Source organism: Pan paniscus, chromosome 1 (assembly GCF_029289425.2).
Source record: "Pan paniscus chromosome 1, NHGRI_mPanPan1-v2.0_pri, whole genome shotgun sequence".
Classification (NCBI taxonomy): Eukaryota; Metazoa; Chordata; class Mammalia; order Primates; family Hominidae; genus Pan; species Pan paniscus.
The window spans coordinates 201505942-201527138 of NC_073249.2; the positions used below are offsets into that span (position 1 = coordinate 201505942).

General features: G+C 48.2%; 1 protein-coding gene across 3 annotated transcripts in view; it reads left to right on the forward strand.

The window, feature by feature from the left end:
• The window catches only part of LOC117979948 (blood group Rh(CE) polypeptide), a 128174-nt gene that overhangs the window by 65463 nt on the left and 41514 nt on the right, over positions 1 to 21197 (forward strand). For 2 of the 3 annotated variants that reach the window (XM_034958475.3, XM_057300632.2), the window contains exons 1-2: positions 5490 to 5946; positions 17811 to 17997. In XM_034958475.3, coding sequence (XP_034814366.3) covers positions 5799 to 5946; positions 17811 to 17997 — 335 coding nt within the window. In that variant the 5' untranslated portion in view covers positions 5490 to 5798. Of the gene's footprint in view, positions 1 to 5489; positions 5947 to 17810; positions 20156 to 21197 lie in introns of those variants that run through there. The other variant, XM_057300625.2, reaches the window with a different exon arrangement.

Here is a 21197-nt window from a genome sequence, read left to right on the forward strand (position 1 = left end):
ATCGGGTCAAAGCCGCAGCAACGCCGTCTCTGTGTGATCGCATGTGCCCTTCTGCACACGACCTTCCCCCGAGAGTGACCAGCTACCGGACAGGCACCAAGGAGGGCTACCGAGCACCTCCCGGACCGGCGGCTGCAGGATCGCGAGCGCCTCCGCTAGGGAGACCGCACGTTGCGCCTGTGCTTCCTGCGGTGGCGCCTTCTGCAAGGAGACCTCGACCCTGCTCCCTCTCGGGGGCTGGATATGACTCCTTGACGGTGATTCCAGACGCGAGACCCAAACTGACGGCTTCTAGAAGAGGCGCGAGCCCGGCCACAAGTCGTTCTCGTAGCTAACTCATCGTTGCTTCCGGCTTCTTACCGTTCTCCCCTTTGTAAACGGTTACCTCCCGAAAACCCAGGCTCTCCTCCAACAGTGGTTCTCAAGCGAGGCGATCTTCCCCGGGAGGGGATATTTGGCAAAGTCTGGGGGCATTTTTGGTTCACTGGGGCTGTTACTTGCATCCACTGGGTAGAGGCGGGGGATGCAGCTACACAACCTGCGAAGCACGGGACAGCACCCTCCCCAACCCAGACAGAATTAGCCGGCCCAAAACCTCAGTAGTGCCCAGGCTGAGAAACCCTGCCTTAAACAAACAGCAAAGAAAGGCGAAGTCTCATAAGTGGGTCACCGCGCCGAGACTGGGGTCCACGGGACACCCCAGCCACGCCAAGCCGGGAAGTCCCCTCCTCCTGGAGCTGAACCCGCCCCTCTCCCAGAGGTGGAGCTGCGGGGGGGCGGGAACAGGCACAGAGAAAATAAACAAGACTAAAAAGTCCTGAGTAGCGCTGTGTGGCTGCAAACCTGAACCCACCTTTTGCACCACGCGGGACCCGGCACTCTTCCTGCCACCCACACCTGAGAGGGCTGCGGGGCCGACCCCAGTACTAGAAAACACTCGTCACCTCACTCAAGACGGGTACAAAGGCCAACGGACGCCTTCCTTTAGAAAGCTCAGCACACAGAGCAACTTCTCACGCATACTCTCAAAGGGCGTACTCCAAACTAGCACTTCCGACGTCCAGCTGTGAACCCAGAGCAGCGGAAAACCCCTGAGCCCAGCGCCCGGGCATGCGCAGACGCGTTGGTGTGGTGGGCGTGGCTCCCTCCGGACCCGGCTCCCTCCGGACCCGGCGCCCCGCCCTCCGCCCCGTGTCCGCATGCGCGACTGAGCCGCGGGGGTGGTACTGCTGCATCCGGGTGTCTGAAGATCCGATGAAATAACATATGCAAAATGGTTGGTTCTGTGCTTGGCATTCCACAAATGGTAGCTGTTATTCAGCCAACGAATATTTATTGAGCACCTACTATGGACTTCCCTGGTGCTGAGGATACAACAGCAACCACAGCAGTCAAAAGTCCCTGTCTTCATGTTGCTCAGATTCTCACAGGGGAAAGCAGATAATAAACAAATACAGGGCCTGGCGCAGTGGCTCACGCCTGTAATCCCAGTACTTTGCGAGGCCAAGGTGGGCAAATCACCTGAGGTCAGGAGTTCGAGACCAGCCTAGCCAACATGGTGAAACCCTGTCACTACTAAAAATACAAAAATTAGCGCGGTGTGGTGGCTCATGCCTGTAGTCCCAGCTACTTGGGAGGCTGAGGAAGGAGAATCGCTTGAACCTAAAAGGCAGAAGTTGCAATGAGCCAAGATCGTGCCACTGCATTCCAGCCTGGGTGACAGAGTACTCCGTCTAAAAACAAAAAACCTAAATACACAAGTAAAAATATAGACCTCGTCAGATGCTAGTAAGTGCTGTGAAGGAAACTAAAAGGGGAACACAAGGAACCCTTGTCAAGGGGAGAAGAAAGGGGAGTTGATGCTGTCCTTTTAAATAGGGCAGTCAGAGGCTGGGCACAGTGGCTCACACCTATAATCCCAGCACTTTGGGAGGTTGAGGCGGGTGGATCACTTGAGGACAGGAGTTTAAGACCAGCCTGGCCAACGTGGTGAAACCCTGTCTCTACTAAAACTACAAAAACTAGCCAGGTGTGGTATCGCGTGCCTATAATCCCAGCTACTCGGGAGGCTGAGGCGGGAGAATGGCTTGAACCTGGGAGGTGGAGGTTGCAGTGAGCTGAGATTTTGCCATTGCAGTCCAGCCTGGGCAACAAGAGCAAAACTTCATCTCAAAAAAAAAAAAAAAAAAAACACAACAAAAAAGGACAGTCAGGGAAAACTTTCCTGAGAAGGCGATGGTGGAGTACAGATCCAGGGAGGTGAGGTGGGGAGCAAGCCAGTACAGTTGTTCCTTGACTTTCGATGGGGTTATGTCCTGATAAAGCCGTGGTAAGTAGGAAATATTGTAAGTCAAAATGCATTTAATACACCTAATCTACAGAACATCATAGCTTAGTGTCACCTACCTTCAACATGCTTAGAACACTTACATTAGCCTACAGTTGGGCAAAATCATCTAACACAAAGCCTATTTTATGATAAAGTATTGAATATCTCATGTAATGTACTGAGTACTGTACGGAAAGTGAAAGACGGAGTGGTGGGATGGGAACTGTAAGCGCGGCTTCCACTGCGTGTGTGTTGCTTTCGCGCCATCATAAAGTTGAAAAGCGTTAAGTCAAACCATCGTACGTCGGAGGCCATCTGTATCTGGTAGGAGGAGTGTTTCAGACAGAGAGAACAGCAGGTGCACAGAGTGCTTTTTTCCCAGCATTTTATTATGAAAAATTTCAAACATCTACCAAAAAAAGTTGAAAGACTTGTACGGTGAAAAGCCATACATCTCACAGCTAGAATCAACAATTAACATTTTACTGTATTTGGTTTTTGACTTATCTATCCTAGATCCCTTGTGCTTTCTGTAGCAGGTGACCTGCCTTGAAGATTTAAAGACAGAATATCAGGAAATGTAGTCAGAAAATGGGGCGTTTTATAAGAGTCAGAGGGGAAGAGCAAAAACTCTGCTTTTGACAAATCTGTCGGGAGAGGCCAACTGCAGGGATACCTCCCTTTTTTAATGAAAGCATTTCTGTTCTGCAAGGAGCAGGATCCTCTTGTCAAGCAGTCAGTCCCTGCTGCTTCCTTACTGGGGCAGGATCAGGACACACAGGGATTTGGAGTGCCTTGGAACCAACCACCACCCACGCCGTTTGCCAGCTGGTAAACATGCCCGTCAGGTCCGGGGGTTGGCATTGCCTGGAAATCTTTAGTGTTCATCTTGCTGACATCTGGTGCCCTCGGGCAGGTAGGTGCAGTTGGCTGCCTGGTTTACAGAGCTTGTACTGGGCCCAGGTTAGCAGGGGTCACATCCCTTTATCCCACTGCGCAGGGGAGTTCCTTCTCAGGAAACCCAGTTTATAAGAAGTACTGACTGCCAGAAATAGAGCAGAGATCAGAACCAGGAGGCAATTGTGAGAGGAATGGAGACCTCTGACCTCTGGGGATTGGGGTACCCTCCCCCTTAATTGCTGTTGGGGTAGCAGAGGGCTTAGAAGCCCATGTTCCTAGACTTTTAGAATTGGAAGAAGACTTAGAAGTAATCTAGGCTGGGGGTCCCCAACCCCCAGGCTGTGGCCCGTTAGGAACCTGACCGCACAGCATGAGGGGTAGGCCAGCGAGCACTACCGCCTGAGCTCCGCCTCCTGTCAGATCAGCAGCGGCATTAGATTCTCATAGGGGCACAAACCCTATTGGGAACCGCGCATGAGAGGGATCTAGGTTGCGTGCTCCTTAGGAGAATCTGACTAATGCCTGATGATCTGAGGTGGAACAGTTTCATCCCCAAACCATCCCTCCAACCTCACCCCGGTCCATGGAAAATTTGTCTTCTACAAAACCCGTCCCTGGTGCCAAAAAGGTTGGGGACCCCTGATCTAGGCTACAGTTAAGTGGTCAAACACCCAGGTCCTGAAGTTAGGCTGCCTGGGTTTATATCCCAGCTCTACTGCTTACTAGCCCTGTGACCTTGAGCAAGTCACTTAGTTTTTCTGTGCCTCAGTTTACTCATTTGTAACAAAAGCCTAATAGTAGCCATCCCAGTGTCATGAACTAAGTTCATATATGTAAAGTGCTTAGAATGGTGCCTAGCAAGTACTTAATAACAGGTAGCTCTGAAAATGTATAAAGCAAAATTAACCAATGTTTTAGTGGTTTGCAGCCAACTTTTTTCTATGCGTGTGCTAACATATTATTTTATAAGAGTGGGAATATATTGTACATGCTGTTATATAACTTGCTTTTTCACTAAACAGTCTATCCTCTGTGTCAGTTTTGATAAAAGCATTTTCCTCTTGCTTTTCCTGCATATGTTCAGAACCATAATGTTGGTAGCAGGTTTCATGTCCTGTAGTTTTCTTAACCAACCCCCTGCTAGTGGACATTTAGGTTAGTCTCAGTTTTTTCCTTCTGTAAATAAAGCTGCACTGAGCAAGAAGTGACCGATGCCAAGTGACTAGATGACCTTAGGTATGACCTCTCTGGGTCTTGGTTTCTTGGTCTAAAAACAAAATGACAGGATTCGACTGGGTGATTCAAATCTCCTCTGATCTACATAGGAATTGTTTTCGAGACATTTCTGCATTCCTCTAGTGACAGGGTGCTCACTACCTCATGAGTATTTCAGTGGACAACTGTAATGGTCAATAAAGTATCCACTTTCCACTTTCCACCTCCCTGCAGCTCCTGGCCCTGGCTTTATTCTCTGGGGCTCCACACATTCGGTTTACACTCAGTGGCCAGTGGCTGGGACCATTGTAGAAAATAAGGAAACTCCAATTCCTTCCTTCTTTTCTTCCTCTTTCATCCCTTCCTCCCTCCCTACATCCCTCTCTCTCTTCCTTCCTTCCTTCCTTGACACTTACCACGTACCAGACCTTCTGCCAGGCACATGGATGGGAGCACAGGGGAAGCTGGCTGCAGGGTTAGAGCCAAGTCCCAAGCCCCCTAAAGCTCATGCCAGGGGACTGGACTGTCCAGTACTGAGGGATGGGGTTGCTGAGGCTGGTGGCCTTCCTCAAATGCACTGTAGTGCCCCAGGCAGAGTCCTGGGCTGCCCTGTGAGGAGGTGACCAGAGGTAGAGCAACTTCACCCTAAGGCTGGATCAGGATCCCCTCCAGGTTTTTACTAGAGCCAAACCCACATCTCCTTTCTCTTCTGCCACCCCCCCTTAAAATGCTTAGAAACACAGAGATTTAAATACAAGTTCAAATGTAAGTAATTTCAACTGTGTAACTATGAGGAGTCAATTCTACGTGGGTCCTATCTGTATCCTCCCCAGGGCTCAGCTCCATTCTTTGCTTTCATTCATTCTCATTCAATACATTGTTGTTAAGAGCTCACTGGGTGCCCTCTCTGTCATGTAGTAAGGTTTTAAAAAGAAAGCCTCTTCTGAGCTTCAGTTTCCTTATTCATAAAATAGGAGTATTGATCCGTTCCTTGCTTTTCTTACAAGGATATGCTGAAGATGACTGAAGTACAGAGTAAAGAAGGATTATGTTTGGGTGTCAAAGGCATAGAATGCCCTCTTTCAAACTGAGCACAGCAGGAACCTGTAACAGGAACACAGCAACTTGTTGAATGAATGACAATATTGGAAAACATACATTTCCTCCCCTCCCTATCATAGTCCCTCTGCTTCCGTGTTAACTCCATAGACAGGCCAGCACAACCAGCCTTGCAGCCTGAGATAAGGCCTTTGGCGGGTGTCTCCCCTATCGCTCCCTCAAGCCCTCAAGTAGGTGTTGGAGAGAGGGGTGATGCCTGGTGCTGGTGGAACCCCTGCACAGAGACGGACACAGGATGAGCTCTAAGTACCCGCGGTCTGTCCGGCGCTGCCTGCCCCTCTGCGCCCTAACACTGGAAGCAGCTCTCATTCTCCTCTTCTATTTTTTTACCCAGTACGACGCTTCCTTAGAGGATCAAAAGGGGCTCGTGGCGTCCTATCAAGGTGAGAGTTCATTGGAAAAGTGGTCACAGGAGCAAATAGCAGGGGCAGGGGCAGGGGAGGCCTATGGTTCTCCAGGGGCACAGATGTTCCTTTCTACAAAATCCCAAGGAAAAAGATTCCCCCATCTTCTTCCGTAGATTGCACCGAAATTCAGCCAACAATGTAAGCTTTCCTTCAGAAGCAGCCTGGGCATGCCCTCTTCTGTGAAGCCTGCCTTGATTTTTCAGCACAGTGAGAGGCATCCTCTTTGGTGTTCCTCAAATTCCCTCTGCCAAATGGTCTTCATAATTCTCTGCTTCTCTGCTTCCCCTTCTCTCTCCTTAATGGCAAGGAATTTTTTTATTTTTATAGATTTAGGGGATACAAGTGCAGCTATCTTATGCAAGCAATTTCGCGGTGTTGGGTTTTTGGTTTTTGTTTCCTTTTTGTGGCCTCTCGCTCATTTCTTCTTTCTTTTTGAGACAGGGTCTCACTCTGTTGCCCAGGCTGAAGTGCAGTGGCATGATCATGGTTCACTGCAGCCTTGACCTCCTAGTCTCAAGCAATCTTCCCACCTCAGCCTCCCAAGAAGCTGGGACCACAGGAGGGCACCACCATGCTTGGCTAATTTTTTTTTTTTTGGTAGAGATGTGGGTCTCCCTGTGTTTCCCAGACTGGCCTCAAACTCCTGGACACAAGCGATCCTCCAGCCTCAGTCTCCCAAAGTGCTGGAATTAGAGGCGTGAAGCACTGTGCCCAGCTCTCTTGCTCATATCTATACTAGTTTTCTTTTGGAAGCTTCAGCCTGTTGCTACCCCCCACCCCCACCCCCACCGACCCCATCTTTCTTCTCACTTAGGGGCTGGGAAGTCTGCATGCTGTCTGTAAATCCAGAACCAGAAGGTATGGCTGAAGGGGAGGGTAGGATGATGGTTATTTTATATTCAGCTAAAAATATTCCCAGACTGTGATGAGACAACTGTAAATAAGACAGATGTCCACAATGGTGTGACTTTGCTTTTTTAAAAATATTGAAATGAGTTTCAGGCATCTCAGTGGGCTGATAGGTTGTTGATAATAGACAGGGCCTCCTTGAAGAATGTCCCTGAGACAAAGTTGAAGCTTGAGCCTGGTTGAGTGCTTGCTTGTTCCTAGGTTGATATGAACGGCTAGTTAACTGGAAGCAAAGAGAAGTCATCCTGGGGGCCATGGCAGTGACAAGTAGGACTTAGGGAGGGAAGCCCTTATACCATTTAAGGTGCTGGCCCAGAGAGGAGCCTTCAGTGACAGACAAACAAGAGCTGGCACAATTTTAATTCATTTCAATTTACTTTAATTCATTTCAATCCAATACAATTCAATGCATTCCATTCATTCAACCATGTATGACATCCAATGTGGGATCCAGACACATGATGATTAGAGCTGATATTTATGAGCTCTTACTATGTACCAGGCACTATTCTAAATGCTTTACATTGAACCCTCACAACAACCCAATGAGGTGGGTACTATTATGATCTTTGGTTTTCATATGAGGAAACTAGGCATATGGATGTTGAATAATTTGCCCAAGGTCGCTCAGCTAGCAATAGCACCGCATATTTAAATTTAGCCACCCTGGATTTAGTTTCCTTACACTTAACCATTATGCATCATGGCCCCATTTTACAGTGGGGTTGAGTCATTTGTCATATAACCCAGTAGGTGTAGCAGCCACTATTCCAACCCCGTAGATTGACTCTAGGGTCCATGTTCTTTACCCCTGCACCGTGCTACTAACGTAGGTACAAAATGTCCTCAGAAACTCACTTTATACGGAAGCTCAGAGGAGGGTCCACAACCCAGGCAGGGGAGACGATGGTGTCAGGGGAGGCTTCTGGAGGGAGGTGACTGCCCAGCCAGGTCTTGAAGGCTCAGTAGGAATTACCTGTGGGACAAAGGAGGGTCATCCAAGTGAGGGCACAGTGGGTGCCGTTGCGTGTGCACACACTAGAGCAGACTGAGCCTGGGCTTAACATTGCATTGCCCTGGAGCCTAAAAAGAGAAGCAAGGGGCTGGGCGAGGTAGCTCACACCTGTAATCCTGGCACTTTGGGAGGCCAAGGCTGGAGAATCACCTGAGGTTAGGAGTTCGAGACCAGCCTGGCCAACATGGCAAAACCCCATCTCTACTAAAATTAGAAAAACTGGCTGGGTGTGGTGGCACACGTCTATAATCCCAGCTACTTGGGAGGCCATTACACTCCAGCCTGGGCGTCAGAGTGAGACTTCATCTCAAAAAACCAAACAACAAAAACAACAACAACAACAAAAAAACAAAGAGGAGAGCAGGGACTGGGTGTGGTGGCTCATGCCTGTAATCCCAAACACTTTGGGAGAGCAAGGCAGGCAGAACACCTGAGGTCAGCAGTTCGAGACCAGCCTGGCCAACATGGTGAAACCCTGTCTCTACTAAAAATACAAAAATTAGCCGGATGTGGTGGCACGTGCCTGTAGTCCCAGCTGCTTGGGAAGCTGAGGGAGGAGAATTGCTTGAACCCAGGAGGCAGAGGTTGCTGAGCTGAGAATACGCCACTGCACTCCACCCTGGGTGACAGAGTGGGACTCTGTCTGAAAAAAATAATAGTAATAAATAAAAATAAAGAGGGAAGCAGTGGGTGGTAGACTCACTGGGCTGCATACGGAGTTTGGCTTCAGTCTGCGGTCCGAATAGTAAACAGGAGCGCAACAAGTTTGGGTTTGGGTCATGGAGGAAGCCATGCCAGGGCTGGTGTTGGGCACAGGGGAAGGGGCATGGCTTGAGACACAAGACCAGTGTGGAGGCTGTAGTGTAGTATTGACCTGAGGGCTTCAACATTCTGATGGTGTACACACCATTTTTTGAGCATGTACCATGGTTATATGTTACACTTTAAGTATTACTTTAAGTATTACTACATTAATATATTTTGTATGTTATAATAAATACAAACAAATTAGGGAAATTGAAAGAGATCAAAATGAAATATATAATATTTTCAAATTACTAATCATAATGGTGTCAATCTCCAGGCAGGGTCCATTGCTACAGTTGACGATAGTGGATGAAAATTCACTCCTCAGAGTCTTCTTGATAATTTGAAATTGTCTTGATTGACTTGTCAGATCTGATTAGATCGACATTTTTTAAATCTCGAATGTGACTGACAGCTTGTTCGAGGAGAAGTTTCACTCTGCCTTTTCCCTTTCATTCACTTGTCTGCCATTATTTCTATGCTTCCAATCTGTGTTTTTCTGCACGAGTTGGTTAAGCCATTACTTCATTTTGTGAAAGTTTGTTGAGTTAAACTTAGGTAACTTAATCTGTCAATACACTTAATTGAATTCAGTCCTGGTAAAGTATAATAGATTATTCAAACCTGCCAATTCTAAAAAGACATTTTGAGACAATCAGGAAATCTGAATATAGCATGAATATCTTATGATATACAAGAATTATTGTTAATTTTGTTAGGTATGATAAAAGCATGGTGGGTTTTTTTTGTTTTTGTTTTTTAAGGCTCCATCTGTTAGAGAGGCACATTGAAATGGCATGATATCTGGGGTTTGCTTTTATGCCAGAAAAAAGGAAAAGTAGAGAAGGATTATAGAAACAAGATTGGTCTCATGTGACAATCGTCAGAATTTGGAGATGGGCACGTAGGGTCATCGTGCTGTTCTCTCTGTTTTCGTATATGCTTTAAAAGTTCTGTAATAGTTAATTAAAAAAAAAAAAACACCCTGGCTGAGCACTTAGGGAGGCCAAGTGGGGAGGATCGCTTAAACCAAGGAGTTCAAGACCAGCCTAGGAAACATAGGGAGACCCCCCCTCCCCGATCTCTAAAAAACAAAACAAAACTTTAAAATTTAACCCAGTGTGGTGGCACATGCCTGTAGTCCCAGCTACTCAGTAGGCTGAGGTGAGAGGCTTGCTTGAGCCTGGGAGCTTGAGGCTGCAGTGGGACGGGATTGTACCACTTCACTCCAGCATGGGCGACAGAGCAAGACCCTGTCTCAAAAAAAATAAAAATATTTGAGGTGAAGCGAGGCTGTAATAACAAATTTAAAAATATAAATAAAACATAAAGGCTGGGCGCGGTGGCTCACGCCTGTAATCCCAGCACTTTGGGAGGCCGAGGCAGGCAGATCACGAGGTCTGGAGATGGAGACCATCCTGGCTAACACGATGAAACCCCATCTCTACTAAAAATACAAAAAAATTAGCCGGGTGTGGTGGTGGGTGCCTGTAGTCCCAGCTACTTGGGAGGCTGAGGCAGGAGAATGGCGTGAATCCAGGAGGCAGAGCTTTCAGTGAGCTGAGATTATGCCACTGCACTCCAGCCTGGGCAACAGAGCGAGACTCCATCTCAAAAAAAAAATGAAAATATAAATAAATAAAACATAAAACCCTGCCATTAGTTGCAACATGAAGAATATAGAGAAATGCATATCAAATCCTTCTCATTGGACCAATATTCCCTTAGGGCACCTTCCAAAGCTAGGAGACTCAAGGCTCTATGACATCCTGAGCAAGTGAGGGGTGGCTTCTGGGTGAATCTGAATATTAAATATTTGCAGAATTGAAAACTTCACAAAGTACCTTTAGAGATAGAATAGCCTAGATCCATGTTTCTCAAAGTGTGGTCCCCAGACCTGCTGCCTCAGCATCTCCCGGAAATTTAGTAGAAATGCAGATTCTCAGGCCCTAGGCCAGACCTACTGATCAGAAGCTCTGGGCCTGGGGCCCAGCAATCTGTGTTTTCACAAGCCCTCTGGGTGATTCTTCTGTGCATGAAAGTTCGAGAATTCCTGGAGCTAGACTGATTCAAATCTTGCCTCTGTATCTTAGAGACCTTGGGCAGATTAGTCAACCTCTTTCTGTCTCTGTTTCAACTTCTGTCAGAGGATGATAGCACTTGTTTCATTAAGTTGTTGAAAGGATAAATGAATTGACACACATAAAGAGTATTAGCTTTTATTATCAAAAGCTTTTTTTTTGAGACAGAGTTTTGCTCTTATTGCCCAGGGGAGTGCAGTGGTGCGATCTTGGCTTACCGCAACCTCCGCCTCCCAGGTTCAAGTAATTCTCCTGCCTCAGCCTCCCGAGTAGCTGGGATTACAGGCATGCGCCACCACGCCCGGCTAATTTTGTATTTTTAGTAGAGACGGGGTTTCTCCATGTTGGTCAGGCTGGTCTCGAACTCCCAACCTCAGGTGATGCACCTGCCTCGCCCTCCCAAAGTGCTGGGATTACAGGCGTGAGCCACCGCGCCTGGCCCAAAACCTTTAATTTCTTAATTTTTTAAATAAAAATAAATAAAACTAGAATTGCTTGTTTTCTTCCAGCTACCCTGGTGATTGTATTGAGCATTTTCTGGGGTGTGTGTTCTTTGCTGTAATGACTACTGGTCTGGATGACCTGTGATGAGACCAGATGGGCAGGGGCAGTGGAGGAGATTCTAGAGATATTTAGGAGATAAAGTCAGCTGTACTTGATGAAAAGAGTGGGGAGTTAAGGCTGGCTGCAGATGTATGATTTGGCATAGAGAGGTGCCAGTTCCTGAGATGAGAGACAGAAGGGGAGGGACAGGTTGTGAGGATGAATGAACAATGATATGTTCATTCTGGGCTTGGAGTTAAGGGGCCTATGATATGCTTAGGGGAAGCAGAGAGTATCAATTACCTATTGCTGCATAACAGCCACCCCAAACTTAGTGGCTTAAAATAGCAACCTTTTAATTTACTCATGATCATGATTCTGTGGTGCAACAACTGGGCTGGGTTCAGCTGGACAGTTCTTCTGTTAGTTTCACCCAGGGTCATTCATGCATCTGCAGTTTGGGGTGGGATGGCCTCAGATGACCTCATTCACATGTTTGGCAGTTGGTGATTCACTGGGGGCCATTACTGTAACAATCGCCTACCAGGCAGAGCTTCCCTAAGGCTACCAAACTGGGAGACTATCCTGGGTCCTGTGCTGTGGATACCACTCAGTCCCCCATCCCCACCCCATACTCCTCAAAGGCAGACAGAGGGGCTACTAGAAGACAGAGGAGTTTTCCCAGTGACATGTAAACACTCCAAACCCTGGCACCTTCCACACTGCAGCTTTGGTCTGCCCCTTTGGGAAATCTCTGTTTTTCTTCCCAGGCTGCTGGAGGGGTGAGAGTCGCCGCTAGAGTAGAGACTGTGGGCGAGGAGGTGGCGGCAGCGTGAGGATGCAGTGGTCTTCCCAGGCAGCAGTGGGAGCACAGTGTGGAGGTCAACCCTAGAGCCTGGGGGAGGGAAGCTGGGTCTGCCTTCAGAGCTGTTGGTGCTGAAGTTTCTGCGGGCCAGAGGGAGGGGCAAGAGTGGGAGGGGGCACAGATCCAGAATCACAGAGGCAGCTGACCGGAGGAAGCAGCTGCCCACGGGGATGGACTCAGAAGGCCAAAGTGCTGTTATCCAAATGAACTCTTTGCAAATGGTCTCTTTGCAACAGGCCTGGGGGAGAGCAGTGTTGCCTAAAGTCACACCGCTAATCAGCGGCCGGCACGGGGTAACAGTTACTAACACTCACTACGTACCCAATGCTGGGCGAAGTGACTTGCATGAGCCAGCGAGCTCAATGCTCACGGCAATCCTCTGAGCAGGTGGCATTGTTTCATCTCAATTTTACAGCTCAGGAAGCTGGGACACAGAGGAAGAGCCAGGCTCTGAACACTGACAGCCTGATTCAGAGACCCACACTGTTCATCACCGTTACGCTATGTATGCTGTATAGAAAGGCAGGATGGCATAATGGTTAAACCTAGGTAGGTAGGGTTTGAATCCTCCTGCTACCATTTACTAGCTCTGTGACTTGGACTAGTTATAGCACCTCTCTGTGCCTCCCTTTCCCCATCTCTAAAATGGGGATAATAAATCGTACCTCCTACCTGAGGCTGTTGTGGGCTAAGTCTGTAAGGCACGTAGAACAGTGCCTGGAACGTGGGGTACTGTCTATCTGTGTGCCTGCTGTTACAACGATGGTGAGTATTGCCTTATCTCTCGCTGCTGAACTACCAGGTTAGACTTCTTTCTGCAAGTCATGAGGCTTTCATAAACTTTTCCTGAAGGCTTTCTGTAGAATGTACAATTCCCCTCTGGGCCCAGGCATGGGCGCCCGGGTAGCACATCCACTTCTTATCACCCCTGAACACCTTAGAGCCCATCAGCTTATCAAACCAGCAGCTGATGTGAGTGCAGAGCAGACTGTGAGAGGTGGAGGCTGATACCAGTGAGGATGCTCCAAGCTGGGACCCAGCCCTGAAGCGGGAGCCCAGATAATGGACGGGTGGAAATGGGCCTGGAGCCCAGGAGAGGTGGGAGGATGAGGGGCAGGGGGAGGAGAAGCCTGAAATCAAATGTTATTTCCTGACCAGTTTGGGGTGCATGAGCTCTGTCAACAGCTCACGGAAACTGCTGCCCTCATTTCATCTTGTTGGCTGAGGCACAATTCCTCTCTGAGGGACAGTGTAGAGCCTTGGGGAGGAAGGCCCTGAGCGCATATACCTGGAATCAGGGAATCGGGATCAGGGGCAGCAGCTGTGCCTGATAAAGCCCCCACCCAGGATCCTCTGACTTCCTTATCTCTCTTTTTTTTTTTTGAGCCGGAGTCTCACTCTGTCATCCAGGCTGGAGTACAGTGGTGCGATCTCGGCTCACTGCAACCTTCTGGGTTCAAGCAATTCTCCTGCCTCAGCCTCCTGAGTAGCTGGGATTACAGGCATGCGCCACCATGCCAGGCTAATTTTTGTATTTTTAGTAGAGACGGGGATTCACCATGTTGGCCAGGCTGGTCTCAAACTCCTGACTTCAAGTGATCTGCCCACCTCAGCCTCCCAAAGTGTTAGGATTACAGGCATAAACCAGTGTGCCCGGCCTTTTTTTTTTTTTTTTTTAAACAGGGTCTCCCTCTGTCGCCCAGGCTGCTGGAGTGTAGTGGTGTGATCGCGGCTCACTGCAGCCTTAACCTTCTAGGCACAAGCCATCCTCCCACCTCAGCCTCCCGAGTAGCTGGGACTACAGGCACTCGCCACCACGCCCAACTAATTTTGTATTTTTTGTAGAGACAATGTCTTGCTATGTTGCCTAGGCTGGTCTTGAACTCCTCAGCTCAAGCAATCCTCCCTCTTTGGCCTCCCAAAGTGCTGGGATTGTGCTGGGATTACAGGTGTGAGCCACCACACCTGGTCTGACTTCCTCATCTTTAGGGCCCCAACTCTGCCCTTATCCAGGCAACTCTCCTCTCCCCATCTTCCACTAACTTCTTTGGAATATTCCAGAGCTGTAAAAGCCTTAGAGAGTATCAAGTCCAACTCCTATGTGTTACAGGCAGGGAAACTGAGGCCTAAAGAGGGTAATGGACTTGCCTAAGATCGCTTAGTGAGGTGAGAGAAAAAAGAGCTAGAGACAGCCTAGCCTGTGCAAGGACATAGTTCCAGGCATTCAGAGCTGGGCTCTGCTGCCGGCATGTTTGGGGCCTGGTAGTTAGTTCACTGCTGAACTACCAGGTTAGATTTTCTTTCTCCAAGTTGTGGGGCTTTCATAAACTTTTCCTGAAGGTCTTCCTTAGAATGTACAATTCTCCTCTGGGCCCGGTCATGGGCGCCCCTCACAGGCTCTCTCTGGTCCCCTTCTGTAAAATGAGAGGAAAATGGAAGAATTGCTCTACTCATGGAATCTTCAATAAGTCTGGACCCTATGCATATAGCATTGCTACAAAATGGCAGATGCACTTTAACAATCGTGTTTAATAAAAGATTGGATTTGCATATCTTAAGTGGGGCATGCAGTCTCCAACTGAACACAAGCCTCACTGCTCCCACATGTGCACTGCACCTTCATATACATATTTCCTGCTTGGCTCCTGAGGGAATTTGAGTAATCCCAAGAGGAACCCCTGTAGAAAATGTCCCCTGGCCACACACCCCCATTCCTAAGGATGCAAGCAGGAAACAGAAACATTCCCTGCACCTCCCTCCTTGCTGTCAGAAGTGCAAAGAGTTGAATCCTTCCTAATGCCCACTTCTTACCCACGCCCCAAATCCCCAGGTCCCGTGGAGGTCCTTGGGGGCCTCCTATATCCTGGTGGTGTCAGGTTGATTTGGAAATGTCAGTGTCCTCCCTTGTCCTCTCTGGCAGACCCTGGGTATGTGTATGTTTCAATGGAAGTGAATTTAAATGTACTTTATAAATCAAAGACTTTTTCTGAGACTTTGGAGAGTTCCAGTAATGAGAGCTTCTCATTGTTATCAAAGCCAGGGCTGGAGACCAGTGGCAGGTGAGTTCCTATTGCTGTGATTGTCATGATGATGTTGATGAACAGCCACTGTTTATTGAGCGTTCTCCATGTGCCAGGCACTGTACTAAACATTATTTCCTTCAGATTTCCCAGAAACCTCTCAGGTGGCTCTAATTACCCTTATTCAGTTGATAAGGAAAGTAAGCAACTTACAAGACCACAGGGCTATGAAGTGGAAACACATAAATTGATATTTCATTTTATTTATTTATTTATTTTGAGACGGAGTCTCACTGTGTCGCCCAGGCTGGAGTGCAGTGGTGCGGTCTCAGCTGACTGCAACCTCCGCCTCCCGGGTTCAAGCGATTCTCCTGCCTCAGCCTCCCGAGTAGCTGGGATTACAGGTGCCCGCCACCACATCCAGCTAATTTTTTTGTAATTTTAGTAAAGACGGGGTTTCACCATGTTGGCCAGGCTAGTCTCGAACTGCTGACCTCATGATCTGCCCACCTCAGCCTCCTAAATTGGTATTTTTATATGTCCAAAAGAGTCAACTGGTGGCAATTTAGTGAGCTTTAATCTAATAGGAAATGATAGAGCTGGGATCGAACAGAGCTATGTGAACTCAAAACCTATGCTTCCCCTTCCACCTTTTTGAAAAACATTGTCTAGGCTGGGCACAATGGCTCATGCCTGTAATCCCAGCACTTTGGGAGACGGAGGTGGGTGGATTACATGAGGTCAGGAGTTCGAGACCAGCTTGGCCAAAAATTAGCCAGGCATGGTGGCGCGCGCCTGTGGTTCCCACTGAAGCACAGGAGGCTGAAGCACAAGAATCACTTGAACCCGGGAGGCGGAGGTTGCAGCAAGCCGAGATCGCACCACTGCACTCCAACCTGGGCAACAGAGAGACTCTGTCTCGAAAAAAAAAAAAATTGTCTACATGCTGGTTGCAGAAAATTTAAACACTAAAACTAAAAAAGTAAAACATCTCCCAAACTTAGAGACAATATTAATGACGGAAAAAAAATTCTTCAAGATCTCTCTCTCTCCAGTCATTTATTCATGTGCGAAAACAGTTGGCGATTATTGATAAAATAGCTTTTAGAGTTTGGAGCAATTATGTGCATTACATATACCATTTGATTCTGGCAACCTAATGAAGGAGTATGATCATTTCCCCTATTTAACAGACAGGAACAAGAAGAGGGAGGGCAGATGGTGTGGTAGTCTAAGGCACAGGCTCCAGCAGATTATCTAGGTGTAAATCTTGGCTGTAGGCCAGGCCCTGTGGCTCATGTCTGTAATCCCATCACTTTGGGAAACCGAGGTGGGCAGATCAATTGAGGTCAGGAGTTCGAGACCAGCTTGGCCAACATAGTGAAACCCCTTCTCTAATAAAAATACAAAAATTATCCGGGCACGGTGGCGGGCACCTGTAATCCAAGCTACTTGGGAGGCTGAGGCAGGAGAATCATTTGAACCCAGGAGGCAGAGGTTGCAGTGAGCCGAGATCTTGCCACTGTACTCCAGCCTGGGTGATGAGTGAAACTCTATCTCAAAATTAAAAAAAAAATCTTAGCTCTACCCAGCGGGGCAAGTTATGTAACTCCTCTGTGCCTTGGTTTTCATATCTGTAAAATGGTGACAGTAACAGCACCCACGTCAAAGTGTGGTTGTGAGAACGAAACAAGATAGTCTATGTAAAGTGATTAAAACAGCGTAGGCACATGGTAAATGCTTAGGAAATGTAGGCTGTTATAAAGCTCAGAGATGTTAAGTAACTAGATCAAGACCACACAGTTAGAGGGTGCCAGAGTCCTGATTTGAACCCAAGTTTGTCTCGTTCTGGAGCTCAAGCTGCTAACCCTTTTCCAAAACTGGAATTAAACCAAAGTGCTCACCCTCCGCTTTGCTGGGCCCCTCCCTGCCCTCAGGTGCGTCTCTTCCACTCACCTGCCACAGCAGCCTCTGCTCAGGGTCTGAGACTGGGAAAGGTGAGGGCTACCCAGGTGGCCCTGATGTTTTCTGCCAGCCAGCTCACCAGGTCACTCGCAGCAGGTGGCAAAGGGAGGGAGGTTTGCTGTGAAGATTATGTGGTTCCCAACAACAAGAGCGCTGGGCCTCTCTGCCCTCTCTTTTCTGTGCGTCCTGGGCCAAGTCACTTGGCTTCTGTGGCTTTATTTTCTCATGTGTCCGGCCAGGAAGTTGGCCCTCATATGCAATAACAGCAGCAATGACCTTTACTGAGTGTCCATGTGCATCAAACACGTGTGCTTTACACTTGTTCTTATTATTAGGTTTAATAATAGAATAATTGCCACATTTACTGAGCACTCATTATGGGCCAGGCCCTGCCCTAAGTGCTTAATTAGCTTTAGCTCCTCTAATCCTTACCTTATCCCCACACGGCATGTTATGTTATCCCCATTATTCAGTTGAGAACATTGAGGCTCAAAGAGGCAAAGTAACTTGACCAAACACTTGTAAATGATCTCGCATGTCCCTTCCAGCTGCCATTTTGTAAGACTCTAATTTCACACCACCCTAAATCTCGTCTGCTTCCCCCTCCTCCTTCTCGCCATCTCCCCACCAAGCAGTTGGCCAAGATCTGACCGTGATGGCGGCCATTGGCTTTGGCTTCCTTACCTCGAGTTTCCGGAGACACAGCTGGAGCAGTGTGGCCTTCAACCTCTTCATGCTGGCGCTTGGTGTGCAGTGGGCAATCCTGCTGGATGGCTTCCTGAGCCAGTTCCCTCCTGGGAAGGTGGTCATCACACTGTTCAGGTATTGGGATGGTGGCTGGATCACTTCTGGGTCATAGAGGGAATGGACCCCTCAAGGACAGGTTCCAGAAGATCTGGGATATTGCCCCCTCTCTGTCTAGCACCAGTGCTGTGCAATATTTAGGACATCCTTATACTAAAAGATTATTCATTGTTTAAAATGCAAATTTAACTGGGCATCCTGTATTTTACTGGACAGCCCTACTCCGCGTATCACAAGGAGTCCAGGCCTACATTCCTCCTGCATCCTTTCTTTCCTGTTATTGTCGATTATGATTTTGTAAAGTTACATAATCAATATAAGTTTATGGAAAATGTAAGAAGGAAACATGTTAGACAGAGAGAAATAGACATGCCACACCTAGAGAGACATTCTATTTTTTTTTTTTTTTTGAGACGGAGTTTCACTTTTGTTGCCCAGGCTGGAGTGCAATGGCGCTATCTCGGCACACCACAACCTCAGCCTTCTGGGTTCAAGCGATTCTCCTGCCTCAGCCTCCTGAGTAGCTGGGATTACAGGCATGTGCCACTGCGCCTGGCTGATTTTGTATTTTTAGTAGAGATAGGGTTTCTCTGAGTTGGTCAGGCTAGTCTCAAACTCCTGACCTCAGGTGATCCGCCCGCCTCGGCCTCCCAAAGTGCTGGGATTACAGATATGAGCCACCGCGTCCAGCCTGAGAGACATTCTCTTGAAAAGAAAGGACTTTCAGCCCCCTAAAGCTGCTAGACAAGAAATAGCCATGCCTTTATTTTCATTAAATTACCTGTGCTTTGTTTACATGCATTTGTGTGAAGTGCTAAGAACCATCACAACTAATGTATGGTGCCAGAAGTCAGAATAGTGGTTACCTGGGCAGGAGGTGGATATTGATTAGGAAGGAACACAAAATAACCTCATGGGGTGCAGAAAATGTTCTCTTTGTTCACCTGGGTGATGGTTACACATCAAGCTATACACGTTTTAAAGGGCATTGGCACTTAATAGGAGGAAGTAGGCTAAATTTTTTTCCTGAAACATTGTTTTGTTTTTTTCAAACCTCTGAATCTCTGTGCTGCCCAGATGATGGTAAATGTCATCCTAGGCATCTTAGGGACCTCTTAAGGCCTCTCAAGGCCATTCCAGCCTCCCCTTCTAAGACCCTGCTAAACCTCTGGGCACTGCTGTTAAACATTTCTCTATGAGCCAGGAACTGTGCTGAGCACTCCACAAATATTATTTTGTTTAACTCTTCCAGGTAGGGATCTAACCTGGTATACAGGTAAGGAAGTGGAAGCTCAGAGAGGGCAAGCCACTTGCCTAGGGCCACACAGCTAAGTGGTGGAGATGGCTCCAACTTTTTATTATAACCTTTTCCACATGATCCAGAGTGGTCAGAACATGAAACACAGTCTAGCCAGCTCCCATTTGGCCCTGGAGGAAAAAAACTTTATATATTTTTCTTTTTTAAAAGGTTTAGAGGCTGGGCATGGTGGTTCACACCTGTAATCCCAGTACTTTTGGGAGCCGAGGTGGGCAGATCACTTGAGCCCAGAAGTTTAAGACCAGCCTGACTAACGCAGTGAGACCCTGTCTCTGCAGAAAATAGAAAAATCAGCTAGGCGTCGTGGTGTGCACCCACAGTCCCAGCTACTTGGGAGGCTGAGGCAGGAGGATCACCTGAATCCAGTGAGGTTGAGGCTGAGTGAGCCATGATCGTGCCACTTCACTCCAGCCTGGACAACAGAGTGAGACCCTGTCTCAAAAAACAGTTTTAGGGGCCGGGCGCGGTGGCTCATGCCTGTAATCCCAGCACTTTGGGAGGCGGGGGCGGGCGGATCATGAGGTCAGGAGATGGAGACCGTCCTGGCTAACTCGGAGAAACTCTGTCTCTACTAAAAATACAAAAAATTAACCGGGCGTGGTGGCGGGCGCCTGTAGTCCCAGCCACTCGGGAGGCTGAGGCAGGAGAATGGCGTGAACCCGGGAGGCGGAGTTTGCAGTGAGCCAAGATCGTGCCACTGCACTCCAGCCTGGGTGACAGAGCGAGACTCCGTCTCAAAAAAAAAAAACAAAAAAAAAACAGTTTTAGGCCAGGCGCGGTGGTTCATGCCTGTAATCCTAGTACTTTAGGAGGCCTAGAAAGGTGGATTACCTGAGGTCTGGAGTCCGAGACCAACCTGAGCAACATGGTGAAATCCTGTCTCTACTAAAAACACAAAAATTAGCTGGGTGTGGTGGCAGGCACCTGTAATCCCAGCTACTTGGGAGGCTGAGGCAGGCGAATCACTTGAACCCGGGAGGCGGAGGCTATAGTGAGCCGAGATCGCGCCATTGCACTGTAGCCTGGGCGACAGAGTGAGGCTCTGTCTCAAAAACAAAACAAAACAAAAACAGTCTTTGAGTTAATTCCCACCGGAATTCAATACACACACGCACGCACGCACGCACACACACACACACACCCACGCATACACACACTGTGTCCACCTGGGAAGTGACAAAGGGCACCCTGGGGGAATTCAAATGGTGGTGGCCCTGGTTTGGTGTCGCTGCCTTAGCTTAAGGTCACACCAGCCTTCAGCCTCCTGCCCCACAGTCTAGGGCGTCTCCCCTCATCTGATGTCCACAGGGACCTGTTTGTTCTTGACTCAATCTAGGAAGACGAGAAGGGAGAGAAGTCACTCGCAGCCTGAGTGAACTCCCCTGCCCCACCCCTGACTGCTTGGATCCCCCTAGGGGTGACCCCTGCTGAAACTGGCTCCTTCCTGACCGGTTCCCATCAGGGCTGTGCTGACGGGTGGTGCCCAGGCCTGCCCCTGGGGACAGGGTACTCTCCCTTGGCAACACTCCAGCTTGTGCCACTTGACTTGGGACTGATTTGGTTCTGTTTTGAGTCCCTTCAGGGGAGGGGCCTATCTTATTCAACGTTGTTCTTTGTTTTCCTCACATACTAATAACTTAGCAATGGCTATTGGAGCAAAAATGAAAATAAACGGAACTCTGAAGTGGGATGTTTTAAATTTTTATTTATTTTTTTAGAGACAGGGTCTTGCTCTGTTGCCCAGTCTGGAGTGCAGTGGTACAATCATAGCTCATTGCAGCCTCTGCCTCCTGGGCTCAAGTGATCCTCCCACCTCAGCCTCCTGAGTTAAATTTTTTTACAGGCACCCCCTACCATGCCCGGCTAATTTTTGTATTTTTAGTAGAGAAGGGGTTTCACC